The 22,578-nt window shown below is 40.4% G+C and overlaps 1 protein-coding gene across 1 annotated transcript in view; it reads left to right on the top strand.

Moving 5' to 3' along the window:
* Positions 1 to 20,733, top strand: part of ANO1 (anoctamin 1) — a 71,372-nt gene extending 50,639 nt beyond the window's left edge. Inside the window, exons 14-26 of the mRNA XM_058806256.1 lie at positions 2,587 to 2,669; positions 5,109 to 5,180; positions 8,312 to 8,386; positions 9,790 to 9,991; positions 10,470 to 10,581; positions 10,746 to 10,803; positions 10,892 to 10,992; positions 11,115 to 11,260; positions 12,389 to 12,541; positions 13,710 to 13,762; positions 15,389 to 15,573; positions 17,202 to 17,307; positions 18,217 to 20,733. Coding sequence (XP_058662239.1) covers positions 2,587 to 2,669; positions 5,109 to 5,180; positions 8,312 to 8,386; positions 9,790 to 9,991; positions 10,470 to 10,581; positions 10,746 to 10,803; positions 10,892 to 10,992; positions 11,115 to 11,260; positions 12,389 to 12,541; positions 13,710 to 13,762; positions 15,389 to 15,573; positions 17,202 to 17,307; positions 18,217 to 18,477 — 1,607 coding nt within the window. The 3' untranslated portion in view covers positions 18,478 to 20,733. The remainder of the gene's footprint in view (positions 1 to 2,586; positions 2,670 to 5,108; positions 5,181 to 8,311; positions 8,387 to 9,789; positions 9,992 to 10,469; positions 10,582 to 10,745; positions 10,804 to 10,891; positions 10,993 to 11,114; positions 11,261 to 12,388; positions 12,542 to 13,709; positions 13,763 to 15,388; positions 15,574 to 17,201; positions 17,308 to 18,216) is intronic.
* The last annotated feature ends 1,845 nt before the right edge of the window (positions 20,734 to 22,578 follow it).

The following is a 22,578-nucleotide window of genomic DNA, read 5'->3' on the forward strand; positions in this document are numbered from 1 at the left end:
ATCTGTCATAAAACTGCTGCGTGGTTTGTCAAAATTTCATTAACGGGATTGCACAGCTTGCCAAAAAAAAAAAATCTCTTTGCAGAGCCAGCTTCCACTTTAGAACATTACAGAAGAAATGTATTAATGTACTCTGGGGTTGAGGGGAGGGCTCTGGGGGGAAGTGTAATGGCCTTTAGCGTCTTCAGGACAAACCAACATTGATTCCTGAGTGTTGTCTGAGATGCAATTAGGGTTATCAGCAGGCAGACATCATGCAAGGAGGCTGGGAAGAGGGAACAGTGGTGCAGAGGGATTTTTCCTGGTCCTGATGCTGCCCTCATGCTTTGAGACCTTTCTGGGCATGTCTCTGGCACTAGGGTCAAAAATGAGCCCTCTCATGACATCTTTGTGGGGATGCCTTCAGAAATGGTTATGGAGGGCTTCTCCTGTCCCTACTGGGGGAGGGATGGGGAACCTCCTTACTCCAGGAATGGGCTCTGGGGGAGAGGAGCTTTCATGGCTACATATTCCCAGCAGCAGTGAGAGCAGCACAAGCCCCCCTGTACACCTCACTGTGAATTAATATAACCTGTTCTGGATTATATTTCAGAACAGGTTATATTAATTCACAGTGAGGTGATAATAATAATAATAATCTCTTTCAGTGCATAGGGAACTGTTTGTACATTACCATTCATCTAAACTGATATACGTACATGTCAGCATAATTTAATTTTAATTTTTGCCCAGGATCTGTGTTTGGGGTAGCATTGTTTTAGATGCAGCACTGTCAGGTACCACAAAGGAAAGTCAAGTTCAGCTTTGGTCTCCCTCATTTACCATTAGTGGGAGCCCCACATAGATCTTGGCATGATATCCTCTTGTCCAAAAAGTAAAAGTTTGCCTCCCTTTCCACAGCAGGCAACTATGGGTCTCTTCATCCAGTTTTTACACTCTTGTGCAAAGTAAGGCAGATTGGCAGAAGCCAGGTTCTGGGCCCTGCACAAAATCTGAGAGGGTTTTGGAGTGGGATGTCAAACTTCTCAAGATCTTTGGAGTCAACACAAAGTTTTATTGTGGTACAATCCCATATAAACCAAACATTGTTTCAAAAATTTCTTTTTCAACTGGAAAACTGAGAACTTTCTCCACACAGATTTGAGTTAGTGACATCAAATTCATGTATGGTTGAAATAGGGAAGTGCAGATGCTCGTGGCAGAGCAGGGATGCAGCTGCCTGGCACTTCCCCCAGGGCTCCCAGAACAAGGCAGCATTCCAGACACTGTCCTCTCCTCTTGCCCTGCTGTAAGTCAGTGCCACGGGAGGATTTCCAGCAGCATCTCGGTCATGTTCCACATCTCTGGCTGTAAATGGAAGCTGCAGCCCCCAGCCAGCGTGAGAACTGTGAGGAGAGGAGAGGCAGTTCCAGGTCCCTGAGACAAGGACCCTCTCAAGACACAGCTCTGGCCACCCTGATTCACAGGAAGCCTGTGGCTTGTGAAGGGGCTCAGCTGTAGCTTTTCCACATGAAAGTTTCGCTTGGAAGGCGAATGAATGTCATGGCCCCAGCCTGGCTCCAGTCAAGAGGGTGTCCTTTCCTCTCTGTTCAACTTTGTTACCCTCTCCCTGCCTCTGTTTTTTCTGGATACAAATGTTTCTGAGCACATCTGTTAATACTCACTGTGGGAAGCTCCCCTGGGAACACCATTTCTTGGTAGACTTCCCTCTTTCATAATCACTTATTTATTATACAACACTGGTGTATTCCCAGCATCTAAATATGTCCTCTGAGAACTCGCTCGGTCTCAGGGGCAGATAGACTGATATAGACTGGGATCATTCATGGGGAATCAGGAATTGCTTTAACGAGGTTTTTTTTCTCTGACCCTTCTCCATCAAAAAGAAAATGGCTGGGTGTCTAATGATTAAAACTAAAAGGCTTCCTCTTTCACACTTTCACGAGAGTGTTTGGGTTTGAGTGTGATGATTAGAGCCAACCACTCTATTGTGACCACAGGTGGATGTAATTATAAAAATGCTTTATCTTTATATCCTTGAGGGAATAACTCTGCCATCAGTGCAAATGAAATCATTCCTATTTTGTACAGATAAGATTCAGGTTTTTTGGATTCACAAATGAAACAATACACAGTTGAAGACCAATAATATTATTAGTCACTCATACAAATATTTAAATAAGTTTGGCTGCCTGGGTTTCCTAGACCCCTTAAAAATTGCAGGCCTCTTCCTACATGGAGCTGTGGATGTAACAAATGCCCTTTTTTCAGCTCACCTGGATAAAACATTGAACAAATGAAACAATACACAATTGAAGACCAATAATATTATTAGTCACACATACTAATTGTGATAAAATATTTAAATAAGTTTGGCTGACTGGCTTTCTTAGACCCCTTAAAAATTGCAGGCATCTTCCTACATGAAGCTGTGGATGTAACAAATGCCCTTTCTTCAGTTCACCTGGATAAAACATTTGGCTCCTGGCACATGAGTGTTTCCCAGCCAGACCTGACTGTTGAATAAAAAGAAGCAGAAATGAAGTTCTGTGGTAATCTGTGTTACATGTTAAACTGTTGTTTCAGCTGCCACCTTTATGGAGCACTGGAAGAGAAAACAGATGCGCCTCAACTACAGGTGGGACCTGACTGGGTTTGAAGAGGAGGAGGTTTGTCCCTTCAGTTCTGACTCTTTGCTTTCTGCCCTGCTGTTGCCCTGACCTTACAGACTTTGCCTCATGTTCCTGGGAGGGTTCCATCCTACAGGAGGAAGGAAAATCCCTATACATGAAGCGTTTGAGGTTTCTGTAGCAAAGGCATGACTAGTCCGGTCCTGTTGCCATGGGAACATAATTGTATAGCCACAAAATGTGACTATTTTTTTTTTCTTTTTGAAGTGTGGGGTCACACCTAGCAGTGTAGGCATGGAATATCCAGCTCAGACCTTCTGCTGAAGTCAGGGTGGCAAGAGCCAAGGACCTCATTCATCACACACTGCTGTAAATCAGAAATGAGTGCATTGAAGCTGATAAAGTTACAGTGCTGTAAAAAAAGCACTGAAAAATTCCTGTTAACTTTAACGATGCAGGATCAAGCCCTGACTTGGAAAATACCTCAGAAAGCATTGCCAGACATGTGGGCTTGAGGCATGGGGAGGGACACAGTGTGGAGGTGGTGGAGTTTTTTGCAGTGGCTAAAAAAAAAGCAATACCTCTGGCCAGGTTTATTCTAAATCTGCTGAAGAGAATAAAGGAGAAAAGGCCCAAATCTGTATGAAGAAAAGACCTTCAAAATCAATGAAGTTTTGGAAAGAGAGGAGAGAAAATCCTCAGTCAGCTAAGAAACTGTTTTCCACCTTTTTGGCTTTGATTTTGCCACTTTACAGAAAATAAAGGGGACACCTTCCCAGAGCAGAGCACAGTCCCAGCCCCCAGCCTTGCCCTGCTGCTGTTATTAAAAGAAGTATGACCTCCCTTGTCATGTCTCTAGATGTCCTAAATAGATACACAACAAATACTGCTCACGTGAAACACAAGCCTCAGCAGCCCTTCCTGGCTTTGACACCCTGCAGCTTGCTGAGCCTGGCACAGCCATGGCTCCCCTCGCCCCCAGAGCCTTTCTGTAGGAATTATCTCCCCTTAATATGTTTATCTCCTCCAAAATAGATTTAGGTGCCCTGTGCCAGCAGCCTCTGCGCTGGTCCATACCTATTTACTGGGGGAGAATATAGAGATTTATTTCCTGGACACTATATGCTCCTTTATTTTTGGTAACTTGTTAGCATCCGTGAAAGTGAAGAGGATTAAGTGTATCTTTTCAATGGCAGCTTCATGTCTGAGTCCAGAGCTCTGCACAGCCAAACCAGCACCTGTCAATTCCATATATTTTATTCTGTGTTTTTGGTGGTCACTGATAAATAATACAGTCATGGGTTTTTCACAGGATTTTAGGTTCTCCTGTTGCTGATTTGGGGGAAACTTAAGCTAGAATCACATTGAACAGTCTGGGTTTTAAGTGAAATGCTAAAGCACAAAGTATCTCATTTTCTGGTGTTTTTAGAGATGCCAGGTTCACACAATACTTGCAGTAATGTTAATTAATATAGAACATGAATAGACTGGGTTTTCTCCAATAGTGTCTAACCATCCACTGTATCTATCTTTGTTTCATGTAACTTTTAATATATAAAAACAATATGACCTGGAACAGTTCAGTAATCAAATTTTTATTTATTTGTTTTTTGTTTTTTCTTGTTTTTCGTGGTTTTTTTCTGGTTTCCTGAAGGAGGCAGTCAAGGTTTGGAAAACATTTTTTTTTTCAAATTGCTCCTACCTTTTTTATTCCATGTCTACTGATGAATGCCATCTTTTGATCTCCATTTCTCCTTTTTCAAGCATCAGATTTGCTTTGGAACCCCCACTGATTGCTTTGCCTTTACACCCTTCCCCTCTCCACTTGTTCAGACTTTTTTCAGCTCCGTTCTGTTTCCCATCCAATGCATAATTTTGAATTCTGACTCTTATGAATGCGTAATTGTCGGGAATTCTGAACCCATGAATCTTCCTCAGTCTTTTGGCTGTCTCTTACTTCCAAGTGTTTCCTACACTTCCTCCTGCAATGCAGATAGAGAATCTGTGGATGCTGTCCTGGACAGAATTAGGGGAACACCCCAACTGGCAATTTTATGGGATCCCAAAGACATGTATTTTGCATACTTACAGCAGAAAATTAATCCTCTCATGAGCTGAGGATCACTGAAATTGGTTAATGATGTTCAACTTTTTTAAAAAATAGATATAACTAAAACCCAAGCATCATGAGCTGTGCTGTCTGCAGGTTGTGCTGCATATCTCATATATTAAATGTAATCTACACAGCACTGCACATTGCTGTCCAAATTATTCTGCAGCTGCTCCTGTATTCACAGGACTTAACATTTTTTAATTATAATCAACTATCAATTCACATGAATGACATACCAAGTGAATTGAAATTCAGTTAGAAAACTCAGAAATTATCAGGAAATCAACCTGCAGAGAGTTCATCTGTAGCTGATAGAGAAAATAAATAATCTTGCTTTTTTTTATTAAATATGACTTCTTTCACAGGATCATCCAAGAGCAGAATATGAAGCAAAAGTTTTAGAAAAATCATTGAGAAAAGAACACAAACATAAAGAGGTAACGTAAAAATATTCATTTGTTTCCCTTATGAAAAAGAAGGTTGTTACAGCAGGCAGTGACCCAAGACTAATAAATAGGCAAAAAGTAGTCAATGCTCACTGTGTTTAAGTTCCAGGTGTCTTCTTCCACACATGAGATGCTCGGGGTCTGCCAGGCACAAGACCTGATTAAATCTAGAAATGACTTAACTAATTAGATTCAGGAGTGTGGCTCAGGGAAACTAACAGAGCCTCATCAAAGAGGTGCTCCTCTAACACTAATAAATCAAGTTTGAGAAAACTGTAACAAACCATCTTGTTCTATGCATTAAAAGTACCTAAAGCCTCTCAGAAGAAGTTCTCTGTCTTGCTGGACTTTCTCTGCAAATAAAGATATTAATGAAGAGTACTAACTCCAATTTCCACGCCAAATTCCAGCTTTGGCATTAACTTTCTGCCTTTTAAAACCACAGCTTCCCCTTTTATCCCACTGAACGAGGCAGTGCTCACTTATGCTCTGAATTTACTCTATGTCACTGTGAGAGAGGTGCTGCCTGTCACCCCAGGAGCACCTGCCTCTTGCCAAGGGATGCCACAATCCCTACAAGCAGCTTCCCTGCCCTTTCACTGGAGCTGGAATTCCTTTCCTGTCAGGAGCAGAACGATTTGGGAAAGCTCCTTTTCTCCCCTGCCCACTTATGCCCCCATCCTACCTGAGGTTATTCCCCCTTCGCTACAAGGAGTGAGCCATTTGTGTGCCGTGGTTTTATTGAGAAATGTAAAAACTCTAACATAAAATTTGGCAGAATTTCCTCTCTTGTGTCTGTTGCCAGTGGCACTACAACGTGGAACTGTTCCCTAAATTTGGATTTTATGGCAACCCTGTGAAAATACAACTGCAATAACATTTACACTCTTTAGGGGAGCACATATAGATGAATGTTAAAGTAAGTTTATACTTGAGTACCACTGGGCCCCTCTTAACAGATGCTACAGAGCTGCTGGTGGTGTGTTCCCATTAATCTATAGGATGCTGTATATCAGTGGTTCAGGGCCATAAGCAAATCAAATCCCTTTTAAAATCCCTTGCAGAAGAGAAACAATTTGGGTTGCTGCACTATGATAGACTAGGTAAAGGATTTTGGATACAGACTTTACTGTATTCCATTAAAAACCTGTAACTTGCTCTACTTTTGAGTATAATCAGAATTCAAATCTTAAATGTGGAAGGCTAATCAGACAACTAATGAATGGTGGCCCTCTAATATTGGAAAATGGAAGTTGAGCAATTAAGAAAGGATTTTTTTTTTAACCAGACTATTTATAAGTTTTTGGGCTGTGTTCAATTTGGATGTTACTAATTTGGGAAACGTGAGAAAAAGAGAGGTTTTTTTCTGAAAGACTTGGTGGTTATCTTTTATTGGGATCTAGTGTGTTAAAGTTCAAATTCGACAGTTGTAACACTTGAAAACCTTCTTAAAGAAAAAATATCTAAAGCTAAACCAAAATTGCTTGTAGTTTTTCAAGAGAAACCTAATTTAAAAAAAAAAAAAACCAAAAATTAAAGGAAAAAAAAATCTGCTCATTCTTTACACCTCATAAAATATAAAGCAGAGCACAATCCTATATTAAAAAGGTAATATCATTTGCAGGATTGCCTGATGTTCCCTAGGATTTGGGGCAAGCATTTATCTTTTCTTGCTGATATATTTTATTAACTTAAAGCTGAAACACAAAGCCTTAACCAAGCTAACAGAGCATTCACTTGTGCTAAAGTGGTGTGTCAGTAGAGAATATGGAATTAATTAATGGAATTAATTGAGCAGTGCTTTGTAATTCCATATTTCCCAATCCTTTTCTGTTTCCTTTGATTGCCCATCAGAAGCACCGATATTTTCCAGAAGAGACAGCAAACAAATGGAGACAAAGAGTTAAGAATGTCATGGCTGGGGTGAAATTGGTTCTTTTTATACAAACTTATGAAGAAACTCAAATTATGAGTAATTATGGAAGACACAAATCAATTTGGTTTTGGCTGTCGAACCTTTGTTTAATATTCACATTCAGTTCTGGGTTTCTTCCCCTTCCTTGCCTCATTCCTTCAGCAATTTTTGGGACACTGCTCCATGAGTTGGGAATGGCACTGCATGGCTAATCTTAGATTTCCCATCCTGGATGTTATGTTTTGCAGAGGAGCATGGGCCATGTGCCGAAAGAGCCGCTTGCACTTCCCTGAGACAACATGCATGTCATAAAAATAAAATTTGAGCAATATTTTTACGTGCATTACAACATGTGCATCATCCTCTGAGATGTTCCTTTTGCTGTTGATTTTCTGTGTTTCAAGACAATTCCCGGCATCCAAGTTTGTGAAGGACTCCAGAGGAGCAAAGCTCTTCTAAATTAATATTTTGTAGCCAAAATTCAGGCAGTGGCTGATTGATTGGGTTTAGGGAATACAGAGAATATACAGAGTTGTTATATAGAAAATGACAAAATGGTTTGGGTTGGAAAGGACCTTAAAGACCACCTCATTCCAGCCCCCCCCTTCTATAATTCCTATTATTGTAGTCCATTGAATATCATAGGAATAGCCAGGTAAAATTAAAAGTCACTCATATCAAATGGAACTTTAAGTCTTGCCACACATCAAAACCTAATCTTCCCATCTTCCCTGTCAACTGAGTGTTCACCTTGGAGCTACTCTGTAGCATGAATTCATTTAATGCTTAAATCTGTATTTCAGTGGAGCCAGTGGTGCAACAGCAGAGCTGCAAATATTAACTGTGGAAGGGGGGAGGAAGGAGGGGCATTTTTGTAGGGAAAGCAAAAGAAAATATTTAACAGCAAGAGAGACCTTACTTTATGGTTTATGACAACCTATTTGCATGTTTCCTTCAAAAAGTACACAGAAAAATCTGGTTTATTTATACTCCTAGCACAGACACTTGACCAGTCTGAACCTGGATACGGAGTAAACAATTTGCCTGTGTGGAATTGTGCCTGTAAACACTGTGTCTGCATCTTCTAACTGGTTGTGGTTTTGCCAGCCTTTTCTTCCCCCTCTCTGTTCTCATCACGTGTGCAGAATCACACTCTCCTTCTTTATCAAATGTACCTTTTTCTTTTTCCCACCAAAAAAAACTTTAGACGGATAAAGAGAAGCTGACATGGAAGGATCGTTTTCCAGCCTATTTAACCAATTTTGTTGGCATCATCTTCATGGTAAGCATCACCTGGCAAAACCTGAAATTTTTTGTTACTGAAACATTGTATGGAAGAGAAGTGATAGGAAACTTTATCAGGTGGGTGTAGTTCAAAATGGCTTTTTTCCAGTGAAAAAATTCAAGCATTTTATTGGTTCATGATCTGAAATCTTTGCAAGAGCTTGAATTTCTACTTTGCTGTCTTTTTCCAATAAACATAAAAGATTACTAAACTAGGGGAGGGGAAAGTGAGGACACAGAAATGGAAATTCCTACACCATTGATGGGATGAAGCTTAAAAAGTACAGAGAGCCCTCTCAGAAAGTAGAGACCAACATCATTTTTATAGTCAAACTTTAGGAAATAACTGATCTTCCCAGTTGGAATCATAATTGCAATGATTTTTAATAAATCAGTCAAATTTGGAGCTATGCCATCTAACAAGAGAATTGCAAACAGAGCACTTAATTCAAGGAAAATGTAAAATAATGATGAGAACAGCCTTCTTCCATTTGCTGATAAAGCATCAGCATTTAAAACAAATGTTGACAGAAACAATAATAATTCAAGTCATGGAACAGATTGGCAGATATAGTGAAAAAAGCCTAAACCCTTTCCAAAGGTAGAATTTCTCAGACTAAGTCAATTATTTTGGTTTTTTGCTGTAGGGATTTTGGCTTAAGGTTAAGTTTTTTAAATATTTGTATTTTCAGAGAACAGAAATGCAACAAATCTCTTATGCTCAGCTGAAGAATCCAGTATCTTTTCAGAACCATGTTTTAAACTCATTCCTTTATTTAAGCAATGAAAAATTGAGAGAGATTTTACTGAGCCAGGAAGTGTGTTGATTTAATCAGATTTAATTTCACTTTGTGGTTATGAGAGCACAGTGAGCCTGTCTAAGGGATTTGAAGGCTGGCGTGTAGAGTGAAGCTGAAATACTCCATTGTTTAAAATGGAGTATTTGTTTCAAATTTGGAATATTTGTTTCAATTAAACAAAATTTTTTGTTTCTCACAAAGGAAACACCATGTGTATATACTGCTGAAATATACTTTTCATATTAGTATTTATTAATTACAATCATTACTTATATTCATTAGTAATATAAAGTATTTTAGAATTTATTTCTTAGTAATATGTAGTATTTTTTAATGCTGATAAGCGTGGAGTTTACATTTTGGTACCTTTTAAAAAAAAAGCCTTTTGCCTGTGATTGTGGCATCCCAGTGCCATTCTTTTTCCTGTGATTTTTAAGTAAAAAAGGGGACTCCTTTCCCACAGTTCATCAAGGCCTTAATGCAGTATTGGGTGGACTTGGGTGTGGCCCAGAGATCCCATTTTTAAGGTTATTTCTAAATCCCAAACAAAGAATTGGAAGGCAAACCTTTGGTAAGGTTTTGGGCGATTCTTTCCTGGCAGGTTGGGCTGACGTTCGCCATCGTGTTCGGGGTGATCATCTACAGGATCTCCACGGCCGCAGCCCTGGCCATCAGCTCCACGCCCTCGGGGCGCTCCAGCGTGCGCGTCACCGTCACCGCCACCGCCGTCATCATCAACCTGGTGGTCATCATCATCCTGGACGAGGTGTACGGCTGCATCGCCAGGTGGCTCACGCAGATCGGTGCGTTGGAACCTCAGCTCGCCACAAGGGGGTCAAATCTGAGCACCCAGATCACTGGGGATCTTGAGTAGGCACATTTGTGCCTAAAATTCCACTGTGGAACTTTTATTATTATTATTATTATTTCCAAGAAATTGTCAGTAACCAAAGGTCCAGGAATCTTTTCAGGTCAAGTTTTTCGCACCTACAAATGATTGTCATGAAGGTCAGGCAGGTGTGGAACTAAATTGGAATTGCCATTGTAACGTGTCTGACTGGTGGGATCCTCAGCAGATTGACCACTGACCTCAGTGCAGCCATACTGCTTTTATATATATACATATATATAGCGCTGTACATATATATTCCTTTGTTTAAAAGGGGGCTTTTAAACAAATGATGTGATGATGTTCTCCAAAACCCACATTTATAAGATCTTGAAATGATTCCAGGTTGGATAATTCCTTAACGTTTCTCATCCATGTCCCATTGGTTCCAGAGGTGCCAAAGACCGACAAGAACTTTGAGGAGCGGCTGATTTTCAAGGCTTTCCTGCTGAAATTTGTCAATGCCTACACCCCCATTTTTTACGTGGCTTTCTTCAAGGGCCGGTGAGTGATGGAAAGGCTATTCAGTTTCAGCTTCTTGGAGGCCTTTTCAGGACTAAACATCAGATGGTCCCACTCAGAGGCATGGAATATGGCATGAATTATTTTAGGAATCAAATATTGAAAGTATAAAATCCGTCTGATGTTTTTAACTCGTTGTGCCCTAGATTTGTTGGACGTCCAGGCGACTACGTCTACATTTTCCATTCCTTCCGAATGGAAGAGGTAATTGAATTTCTATCCTGTTTGGGGTCATATTGGATGGATGGGGTAGAGGAGATGTTCTGACTGACCTCTCTTTTGTTCACCCCAGTGTGCCCCAGGAGGTTGCCTAATGGAGTTGTGTATCCAGCTCAGTATTATCATGTTGGGCAAGCAGCTGATCCAGAACAATTTGTTTGAGATTGGCATCCCGTAAGTAGCAACTTCTGTACTTTCTTATTTTAATTATTGTGCCTGGCAATGCAAAACAACTGAGAAATGAGCACTGAGTGAGCAGAATGGAGTGCTCAGCAAATTGTCTCCATTCCCCTCAGAAAAATGAAGAAGTTTATACGATACTTGAAATTGAAGCGTCGGCGTTCTCTAGACCATGAAGAGCACATGAAGAAAAAGCAGCGCTATGAAGTGGACTATAACCTGGAGCCCTTTGCTGGACTCACCCCTGAGTACATGGAAATGAGTGAGTGAGGTGGAAAGAAGGCATTTTAAACTGTAATTATTGTGACTAATTGGGATGGAGAGCTGAGCTTTTTGAACTGTACATTCAGCAGACAGTGGATATGAGATAACTGAATTATTAACGTGTTCAGTTGGACTGGAGCATGTTTCAGCCAACCCTGGCTGCTGGAGGGCTGAATTGTGCTCTCTGCTGTTTGCAAGCCCTTACTGTAGAATGATATTTTAGATCTTTTGTTTCAAGCCATGTAACATATCACTGTCAAGTTTCAAATGCAAATGATTAAGTGGCATCTACTTGAGATTGTGAGGCATATTTTACCATCAGTTGAACCCTTCACTGGAAGTAAGTTAGTTCAGATTTGATTATTTCCACACCAGAGTCTTTTATCTGATATCTGAACTAAATCTTCTGAGAGCAGTGCTTGTCTGTAGACCTGGTTGTACTTGACAGATCGCATCGAATTTTTTTTTCAAGTAGTATGTCATGTTGAGTGAGATAAATTAGAATATCTGGTGACCTTGATGTTCAGAGTACTTGAAGCAGATGGGAATTCAGTGGGACAAACTGAATGGCCATGCTGCCAGTTCCTAAAAATAAGAAAAGATGCTGTTACTGAGATCAGCATTTGGAAGTAACAGGAGAAAGATGGGCACTGGCAGTACCAGGATGAGCATGACATCCATACAAAAAGCAAATATGATCCCAGGTTATAGGAAGCAAGTTATTCCTGGAAGAGGCAGGAATCAGCCATGTCCTTTCCATAGCTTCCAGTGAAGGCCAAAAACCTGCCAGGTGGAACATGGCAAGCGTAGGTAGAGCCAGCATGGTCACTGCCATAATCCCACTCCTTCAGGTGACTCCTGTGCCAGCTTTGCCCGCGGAAAAATTGTTTTAGGAGCTTCCCCATCCTTCTGGTTACTATTGCCTTGCCTTTTACATGGCGGCAACTGGGCCTTCCATACCCAAATAGAGCAGCCATCATGCAAACTGTGCCTGACACAGAAAATGGGATTGAGTCTCCCAGAAGTCATCACCTCATCAGAATTTAGGGACTGGCACTGATGTGGTGATGGGTGCATTTGGTAAATACTGACAACAGGCACTGAAATGTTTTCTTTTTCTTTCCAGTTATCCAGTTTGGGTTTGTAACTTTGTTTGTTGCCTCCTTCCCTCTGGCACCTTTGTTTGCTTTATTGAACAACATCATTGAAATCCGTCTGGATGCCAAAAAATTTGTTACTGAGCTGAGGAGACCGGTAGCAGTGAGAGCAAAGGATATAGGTAAGTGGATATTGTTATTGTATCCCTGTTTGTTTATTCCTGGATTGATGGCAGGATATTGTTATGCTCAGCTAGTTTCAATAACAGGGAGATATTTATAGGAAAAGTCAAAACATTCAGCTGTGGCCTACCTGTGAATTGTCATAATTTATTGAGGCTTTACCTTTAAAATAGGAAGACCAAAGCTTTAAATTCAGATGAATATTTCATTAAGTAAATATTACCACTTTTTAAATCAAAATGATCAATGCAGTAGCAAAATATCTCACACAGTTCTGACATCAACAGCCCTTCTTGGCAATGCAGTTTTCGTGCAGAAGCAAAAATTTCCGCATTTAACAACTCTGCACTGGCCTCAGAAATACTCTTGGGAATGAGAGGAGACTCAAAAGCCTGTGGGTATATGGATCCCTCTGTCCCTGCTCAGCAGGAAGGTCAGAAGGATGCAAACTGCAGTGGATGGAGCTGGAGCTGGGCTCTGTGGCTGTGTGGGAACAAGAGCCAAGTCCTGCCCTTACAGGGGGCTCACACCTATGGGTGTTTGTAATGAGGAGCTGCTTCTCCCAAATGGTGTTTCCTTATGAATCAAAAGCTCATTACAATAAAAATAAAAGTAGAAATAAAATAACTGTCCTTGTTACAGACCCAAGCAGCAAGAGCAGAAGTTTATCTGTTATTAAACTCTAAGTTCATTCTGCTGCAGTACAGGCAGAGTTTTTCTTTGGGCTCATCCTTGTGCCCTAGGGATCATCCCAGACTTGAAGGACACATCATGTTTTGCCACGACTTTGCTTTGGGGGTGTTTTGTTGTGCCTCCCTGATTTATGCTGCAGGTTCAGATTGCTGGTGGAATTGATTGGGAGAGTGATGTTGACTTTTTTGATTGTGGTGGGGTTTTGATTATTTTTTGTTTCTGAGGATGTGTTAATTGCAACTCATTGCAGTTCAACCCCATTCTTCAAAACCTGAAAAAAATAGGTTCCAAAACACAGTTGGACTCCTTTTGCTTACAAGCCATTGAATTAACTTTTTATAATTTGTTCTTTTTCTATTTAAAATATAACTAGCTCAGCACAATCATACATGCTCCCAACTCTGTTAACTGCAGATGTAATTTATCTCATTTTAAGGACTAGAACAGCATTTACATGTTTGTCTCCTTCCTCAGGAATCTGGTATAATATCCTCAGAGGTATTGGAAAGCTTGCTGTCATCATAAACGTAAGTAAATCAGCATGACTTAAATTTGAATTCAATAGGCTGGCTGTTCCATTCTGCTCCATTAGTTTTATTTCAGTACAAAATCCCTTCAATCAAGTGAAAGTATATGATTGAGAAATTTTTGGAAATATTTGAGGATGAGTTGCTGTGTTTATTTTCAAGCTGTGATGGCAGGAGCAATAATATAAAGTAGTAAGTAGTCACTGCTGCTTTTTTCCAGAATGTTTTTGTAAAACAGTTCTGTCCTTCAAACAAATATGACCACAGCTGCTTACTTTTACTCTTTTGAAATACTCTCAGTAGCAAAAGATGTATTTTTTCATTTCAATGCTATTTTGGGTAAGGTGAGAACCAGTCCAGCTCCTCAGAGTGCAGAATCCCTCCATCGATCTACCCTCAAGCTGCATTGCTTCTACTCAGAGAGCTTCGATAATCCTGAAAAAAAAAAGGTTTATTTCAACATTTCACAAAAATTTAGCAGGTCTTAATATATTAATGCATGTACTTCTGTACTATTCTATGTGAATAGACATCCACAATGATCATCCTCTTTGCACCTCAGCTGAGGGAAAGATGAAAACAAAGGCCAGCTGAAATTCAACATGTTTGCAGTGCAGCAAAGCAGGGGCTCTGTAGGGCTCATGGCCACATGGCTATGGACTCCCTTGGGTTTTTTTTTACATTATCCAGACTTGAAATCCCTTCATTTTGTCCCCAGGGTTCTGTTGTGCTATGGCAAACCCATTCTTTTGGTGTGCTGCCTTAGTTTGTCTTTCCCATTTCTCCTCTTTTCCTTTGGAAATAATTTCTCTGTTTTTCTCTTTTGTTCTGTGTAGTCGTGTAGTCTTTCCTCGCCAATACTCAGTGTTAGTTTTCCCTCTTTGATCAATGTACTGCTTCTCTTTACCATAAAATAAGTAAAACATTTTGTACTGTTTGTTCCACATGTACATGAGATTTGTGCCAGTGGCAATGTTTCATAATGATGATAAATGAGGAAGGCTAAAGTCATGAGGAACTCAGCCCAATTGACTGCTGTGCCTTTTCCCCACGATATTTTCAGAAAATTTTAAATAACTGGATGAAATGCAACTTCTGTGGCCATAAAAATAGAACTGGGCTCAGTCTCCTCATCCTTTTATCTTGATGAAGTTAAGCACCACACACAATTAACATTTTTCAATGCAATGAGACTTTGAAGAGTCAAATCACCGTGGGTTGTTTGCAGGACGGAAAAGCAGCTGGAAATCAATCAGTTGGGCCTTGTCCAAGGCAACAGGGAGAAGCTGTGACGGGGACACAGGGAAGCAGAGCTGTGGTAGCTCTCCCCTGGTGCTGGGGGGTGCAGCTGCTCCATTTTTGGGGGCCCAGGTTGTCACCCACACAGACAGCTCAGCTGGCGTAGCACTGCTCCAGGGAATACGCTGCACCTCAGGAGAGCGGGCAGTGAGCAATCCCTTGCTGGTGCAGTGAGCAATCCCTTGCTGGTGCAGTGAATGCTCCACTCTCAGGGCCCTTGGGCTCCCCTGAGTGTGGTGTGAGTGGTTTGGGCAAGTCATGGTTGAGGATGTGATGAAGTGAAGCTCTGCCTGGACACCGCGCTCACTCTCTACTCTTGTGGCTCAGGCATTTGTGATCTCATTCACATCCGACTTCATTCCACGCCTCGTGTACCTGTACATGTACAGTGAGAATGGCACCATGCATGGCTTCGTCAACCATACACTATCCTCTTTTAATGTCAGCGATTTCCAAGCAGGAACAGCTCCCAACGACCCCCTGGATCTTGGCTACGAGGTTCAGATATGCAGGTACTCTCTTGAATGATCGCTAATGCCAAGTGTTTTCACAGCTGGCTGAGAATGTGGCAAATTCTTACATTCCTGGGGCAGAGTCTTTGTATTTCCAATACCTTTTTAGCACCTTGCTAGCCTTTTATACAAGGTGGATCCATTGCCTTGAACATCTTGCTTTGCCTTGAACATCTTGCTTACATATTAAGTAACCACAGACCTGAATATTATTTAGTGCTTATTTTGGGAAATGGAGATTATTGTTAATTAAATTCAGAGCTTGTCCATGCAAAGATTTTTATTATTATGGATTCCCTTTTCCAGGAACGGAGACAGATAATGATAAACAGCACAATGGTGCTTTAAGGGAAGAAAATTATGTCCCTCTGATGTCATGTCATGATATAATGACCAAGGCCTCTTTTTTTGTCCAGTTCCCAATTCCTGATGAGAGCAGTAGCATCCTTATCTGCACTGGAACTTAAGACTTATTTATAGTGTCATCACACAGGAGAAATTTGCATGCCTGTGACAATTCATATCTATTTTCATGTTTGAAGGAAAATTGTGTTTAACAATTTCAGCTAATACATTCTTAGAATTGACAGTTCTAATCTGACAGTGAAAGCACTTAGACCAGCAAAGCTGAAAAGGGGACAACAGAGGGAGGAAGGGGAAGAGGAGAGTAAGGAAGGAAGAGATATTCAAGGGGAGAAAGAAACAAAGAGGACTTTAATACATGCATAGTAAAAATATCACCATAACTGACCAAGTAAAAAACCTTGCCTTTGAATCATATTATTTTATATTAAATTCTTTATGCATTTGAATAGTGCAAGTTAATATGGTGAAATGACCTCTAAACAGAAAATTTGCTCAGAGATGCAAGCAAAACCAACCCAAGCTGCATTTTCAGTAGCTTTGCTTGCTTTTACTTTCTCCTGGTTTCCTCCTGCTGCTCTCTGGGCAGAGGTTAAGCAAGGCTGGCAAACATGTTTCAGCACAGAATGGAAGTGTTGGCATCATGGTCCAAAGGCAAAATGCCAGATTTATTTGCTTTCCACTCCCAGCCGCTGTCTTCTTTCAATCCCATCCTTATCCCAAGGATTTTAAAATAATTTGAAAATGCAGAGCCCTAATTCTTTCAAAATATTGACAGGATGCTGTGGTTTTGAATTTAATGTATTTTTCTTGGTCTTGTTTATCAACACATAGATTTTCTATGAGCCATAGCTAAGGAAAAATTCTCTTCTCTCCACTGGGCAAAATTTAGCTTCAACCTTTTGCTAATCACATGTTAAACATGTTCTATGAATCTGAGACCAGTATTTTTGTCTTTAAAATTAGTTTGAAAAATATATGTTGCCTTTTTACCTATCTTAAAATAAATCACCTGAGCTGTGTAGTTTACTCTGTGTTATGCAAAATTGATATTATATGTAGTAATCAGAGGGTATTAAGATGAATTAACCTTTAATTTTAAGGCTAATTTGAAGGCTGTGGGAGAGTTTCATCTGTGTCTTGTTTCTGAGAGATTAACACAGTGAACTTTGTTTTAAACAGTTCCATTTATTGTTTGTTAATAACCCCTTCCTGTGCCAACATTTCTGAATTGCACCCCTGATTTACTGAGTCTTGTTTTGCAGGTACAAAGATTATAGAGAACCCCCCTGGTCTGAAAACAAATATGACATTTCAAAGGATTTCTGGGCTGTCCTAGCAGCAAGATTGGCATTTGTGATAGTTTTCCAGGTAGGTGACACTGCAGGCACTTGGAAATAAGTTATTGGGCCAAAGAAATATCTTCTTTCTCAGTTGTTTCATGGAAAAGCCAAAGAAATTTGCCCATCTTCATCACCCTCTTTGTCCCACCCACCCAGGCATTGGTATATCCTCAGTGGAAAAATTCATCCCCAGGGATTCCTTGAGCTGGTTTGATGCAGAACAATTTAATGACCTTAGAGACCAGCAAAGCACAAGGCTGATACTAATTAGGTTCCACCAATTTCTCCTGTAGGACATCAACAATTTCACTGAGGCAGCATAAATTTAACCCAAAATCATTTTTAGAGCTAGCCAAGAAATGAGATTTTCAAAATTTTCCAAGTTCAGGTTTACTTTGTGTCTGAATAAGAGGCCAAAATCTTGTGATTTGTTCTTAAAAGACATTATTTAATCACAGCAGTGATGCTACTTATTGTGACACAGATGTTTTAAGTCTGCCTTATCTGAATAACTTGTTTCAAAACTTCTATTGGGTTTTTTTGATAAAAAATTATCTTTTTGGGAAAGACCACCCTTTCCTTGAATCAAAGTTTTTCAATTAGAAAAGTTTTCAATTTCAACTTTTACCATTTTAACCCCTTGTATTTGCTTATGCCTTCCTGATGAAAATCTCACAAACCACTCACCAATTGCAAATTCCTTTCGATTTCTAAGTGGCTGCAGTGTCAGGATTGGTACAGAAATCATAGAGGTCAATCAATACCTGATGTATTTCTCTACTTCTAGCATGCACAAAGCAGTTGAAGGGAATTTGGTCCCGTAGTCCAACTCAAATACTGTCCTTTCTTCATTTTTCCTTCCTAAGTGCCCTCTCCTTTCCCTACAGCCACCCTTTAATTTGGCCCCACTGACACTTTCTCACAACTTCATTTTCAGAACTTGGTCATGTTCATGAGTGAATTTGTTGACTGGATTATCCCAGACATTCCCAAGGACATTAGTCAGCAGATTCACAAGGAGAAAGTTCTCATGGTGGAGGTCTTCATGAGGGAAGAGCAAGGCAAGCTGCAGATGCTGGAAACCTGGAAAGACAAGGACAAGAGAAAAGGGGAAAACTGCAACAACCACAGTCCCAGGCTCTCGAGGAGCCGCAGTGGGAGCTTGTCCTCCTGCCATTCCTATCCTCTGGACGTTTAGGAGAGAGAGAGCTGAGGCTGTCGGGGCATTCCAGAGACAAAAGCCATGGCGCCAAGGGCAGGACTCCGGTACGGACACCCCGGTGCATGTTGAAGGATGTGCTGCCATTTCGCTCCCATCTTTGTGAGAAATGCCCTTCTTGCAAACATGGAGGACCACATTCTATTTCTGACAATGTTGGGGGGGTTTTTTGTTTTGTTTTTTCTTTTGCACAAGCAGTAATGCAGGGAGTTTCTGTATTTCATCCTGAGGTAGCACTATCGACGTTGGCGTGCATTAAGAAATGCAGGTACTTATGACAATCTTGCTAGAGATATTCTCTGAGAATCTGATCTTAGCCTATCAATTAGCTAATGAAATAAAGGTAAATTTGAAGTCATTACTGCTAGTTGGAACTATTTTTGGAAAGCCAGGTTTGAAGGTCCATGGGGTAGCTTGCTAAATGATACGCAAAATCAGTATTCCCTAGTATTCCATAAAGCCTTCCAGACTGACTTGCTTCCCAAGGCTGGGTTTAGCTTTGTGAATCTGAGCTTTGGAGTCCCAAAGATGTGGGGGGGACTTGTGGCAGCCTCCAGACCCTCCCTGAGGCACCACTGCCTCTGGAAACATTAGCACAGGGATTCTGGGCAGTGCTTTCTTGGCAGCAGCAGCAGCAGCACAATTGCAGAGATCCTCCCAGCAGGCCCATGGTCACGGAGCATTTGTTGAATGCCCTGAGCTAATGAGCACACAGAGAGCTCCAGTGACTCTCACTGCCCTGCCAAGCACTCACACGCTGCTGTTGCTGAGGAAATTCCCTTTTCCCTGGTGTTTCAGCACATCCCTGCCCCAGCCTGGCTTTTCCCTGTAGCCCTCTGGAGCAGGAGAAGGGAGTGCTTGCCCCGGTGTTTCACAGCCAGCTTTTCCCACAGATTTCCTGCTGTTGGCTGGCACTTCCCAGAGGCTGTGCCAGAGGAGGAAATCCCAAATGCATCCCACTTGCTGTCTTCAGTGGAAGCTTTGCCTGCACTGGGGCTACAGGACCAGACCTTCAGCTAGTTACAGGACTTTTCTTTTGTCTTAAAATCCTCTGTCTTTTGTACAAGGAGCTTTTCCCTGAAGTATAAGTCTGAAATCCTTACTTACCATGACTAGCTAAATCCCATCAGTACAGCTCTTTTTAAGCATAATATGTTTTTGTTTTGCTTTGTTGACCGATAAACTGCACTTCCAAATAATATTGGTGCAATTAACCTAATTTCTTTTATTGCTTTGTCTTGTCCATGGCACTTGCATTATAAAACTGAAAAAGAAAATAAAAAGGAAAGATTTCTTTAAAGTCTAACTACTGTATGGTTTGTTACAAAACCAAACTCTTTTCAAGAGGTTAGTTATTTCTTTTTTTCTTTCTTTTTTTTCTTTGCCAAACTAATTTAAAGATTAATGCTAGAACTCTAAAAAGAATGCCATATATAGCTTTTGATATATTTATTTGTTTTAAAGTATGTGATAAACTTGATATTTTTCTGTAGTCTGTCCAAAGAAGGTACCAAAAGAGAAATTATGTGGAAGAAAGAAAATGGTATTAACCAAATATTCTTGATGCTTATTTAAAATACTGATCCAACCAAAGATTTTTATTAATAAAGGGCTTATATTTTGTTAACTCTTGTTTCTGTTGTATTTTGACTTGCAGGAATGTCACTATTTTTAAAATTTGTAACTTATGATAGCATGTTGCTGTAGGGCCAAATCCTGCCTGGTTTATACCCACATAAATGTAATGCCTGGTTAGTAAATGTTTACCAGATCAGGCCCACTGACTGCAATAGGACTGGGGAGAAATCAAGCAGAATTCTGTCCACACATTTGTTGCAAACCTGTTTTTCCTCTCATTCCTTGGTAGCCCAAAAGATCCAGGAGAAAGCCAAACTACCTATTCTGAGGAGAAATGTTAGGGATCGTCCTCGAAGGGGATTTAATCTGTAAATACTGACCTGAAAGTGTTCCCAACTTAATACTGACATTCCTGTAAATGGTGGAACTATATCCTGAACACATACTTATCTGAATTTTTCATTATTTGCTGAAATCATGGAATAGTAACAGTTGCTTATACTTTCTTTTGTACAGTAAATTGTTTGAAATGGAATTTTGTATATAAAAATCTGTATTACTACTCAGATATCTATAAAATTATTTCATGGAGTCATTTTTTAAGAAAAGCAAATATATACTAAATCTGTTTTATTTTGTTTTTTTCTTTCTTTCTTTTTCTTTGAACACTTATTTGAAATAAACTTAAATATCCAAGAGTCTCTCCTGTGGGACAGGTTCTGTTCCCAGCCCTCCTTGTACTCTGAATGTACAGACATCTCCCTAAAAATGTGCCAGGCAGGTCTGGTGTTTGAGCAGCTTTAGAGACCCACTTGGAGATGAGTGAGTCCCACCAGAAATCCATCTCCAGGAGTACAAAGGGACTTTTTGGCTGCAGAATGGCTCACACTGTGACTGTCACATTTCCACTGCCCTGAGGGACCTGTCCAAGCAAGGCTGGCCTCAGAAACTCAGTTGCTGATTGCAATTTTTCCCTCCTTTTCCCATTTAACTGTTGTGTGAGAAGGCAAAGCATGAGGCTTTACACCAGCCCTCCTTTCCTGGATGGAGAGTATTAATGCCCCAAGTCAGGAAATTTAGTTTGGAAGGGTGGGAATTGTGTCCTGAGAGAATGGATATGGACACCAGAAACGGATAAACCACAGTCTGGCTGGTAACTGTATGGGATTGTCAGTTATTAAAGACAAAATAATACATACGAGCTCATTAGATGTAAGATAACCCAGAAAACCACTTGCACTGTGGTTGTGGTACTTTTCCTGAAAGTTGTTTCATATTTGGGATGCAAAAAAAAAAAGAGGTTTGCTTTTAACAATAGCAAATTTGAGGCAGGATTGTGCTAGAAAGAATTTACTGGAATAGAGGGGGGAAAAAAGGAAACTTAAAACAGGGAAGCAGGGATCTGGAAATGATCAAAGAATACCTGCCTTGATGTGACTCACAGTGACCAGGTTTGATGAAAGATAGCAAAGCAAATATTTCAATTGTGCAAGTACAAAGCTGAATTCTGTGTTGAATTGTATGGCATGTATGACACCACGTCCATGACATGCAGTCAGCCTGTTCTTGGCATGCTTCTGGCCCAAAACCATAAGCACAAAACCATTTCCCAGCCCAGATTTGATCAAAGAAAAGAAAAGTCTCAAACCCAACATCTTAAGGTATTGAAGAGGAAAGTCATGGCATCCATTTGCTTGGTCCAAGAGAAAATGCAGACCACAGGGAAAATTCCTGCTGGAAATGGCTGCAGGGGCCATTTCTGAGCCATTGCTGAATCACTGTTTGCTGTTTGCCATGCAAGGGTGGTAGCAAAAACACGACTTCAGTCGGTGCATCCAAGGAGGAAGCTGCTCCCACCCCAAGGGCTGCCTGTGTGAGTCTGAATCTCCTGGATTTCCATGTCATTGTGTTTCCAAGATACTGTCCTACAAATATTTTGCAGTCTTAAATAGCTTAAGGGTGAATAAGTCTCACATCAAGGCACAGACACATTTCTATTTTTAACCCCCCTACGCTCTCTGGTCCTGAGCTGTTAATGATCTTTTTGGCTGTTGTGATTTCCAATAAGCAATAATAATTTACTTTTCATCCTGATACCTCCGGAGTCTGACCTCTCCTAGAGCTCTGTGCATCACTTGAGTGCATTTATATTTTCCTACGAAGTTTTCAGAGTACACAAGTTCTCTTCCTCTCACCACTGGAAAAAACCCATCTTAAAATTTATATGAATTCCATTCAAACTCTGGTTCAATTCTTTGCACATTTGAGCACTATTTATTCCATAACCAAACACAACATGCCATTTTTAGTATAGCAGAGAAAAACCAAAGTTCTTTTTTTAACCTTCTTTTTTTAGCCCAACAGGCCTTTCTGAAGAAAAAACTAACTATGAATGTGGCTTGTTTTGAATTTTAACTCTATCCTAATTTTTAAGGCTGTGTCAGCCACCTGAAGCCAAAGAAAATATTCCTATTGATTCCCTTCAGTGTGCTTTGCATAAGG

The sequence above is a fragment of the Ammospiza caudacuta genome, chromosome 6 (assembly GCF_027887145.1).
Source record: "Ammospiza caudacuta isolate bAmmCau1 chromosome 6, bAmmCau1.pri, whole genome shotgun sequence".
Taxonomy (NCBI): domain Eukaryota; kingdom Metazoa; phylum Chordata; class Aves; order Passeriformes; family Passerellidae; genus Ammospiza; species Ammospiza caudacuta.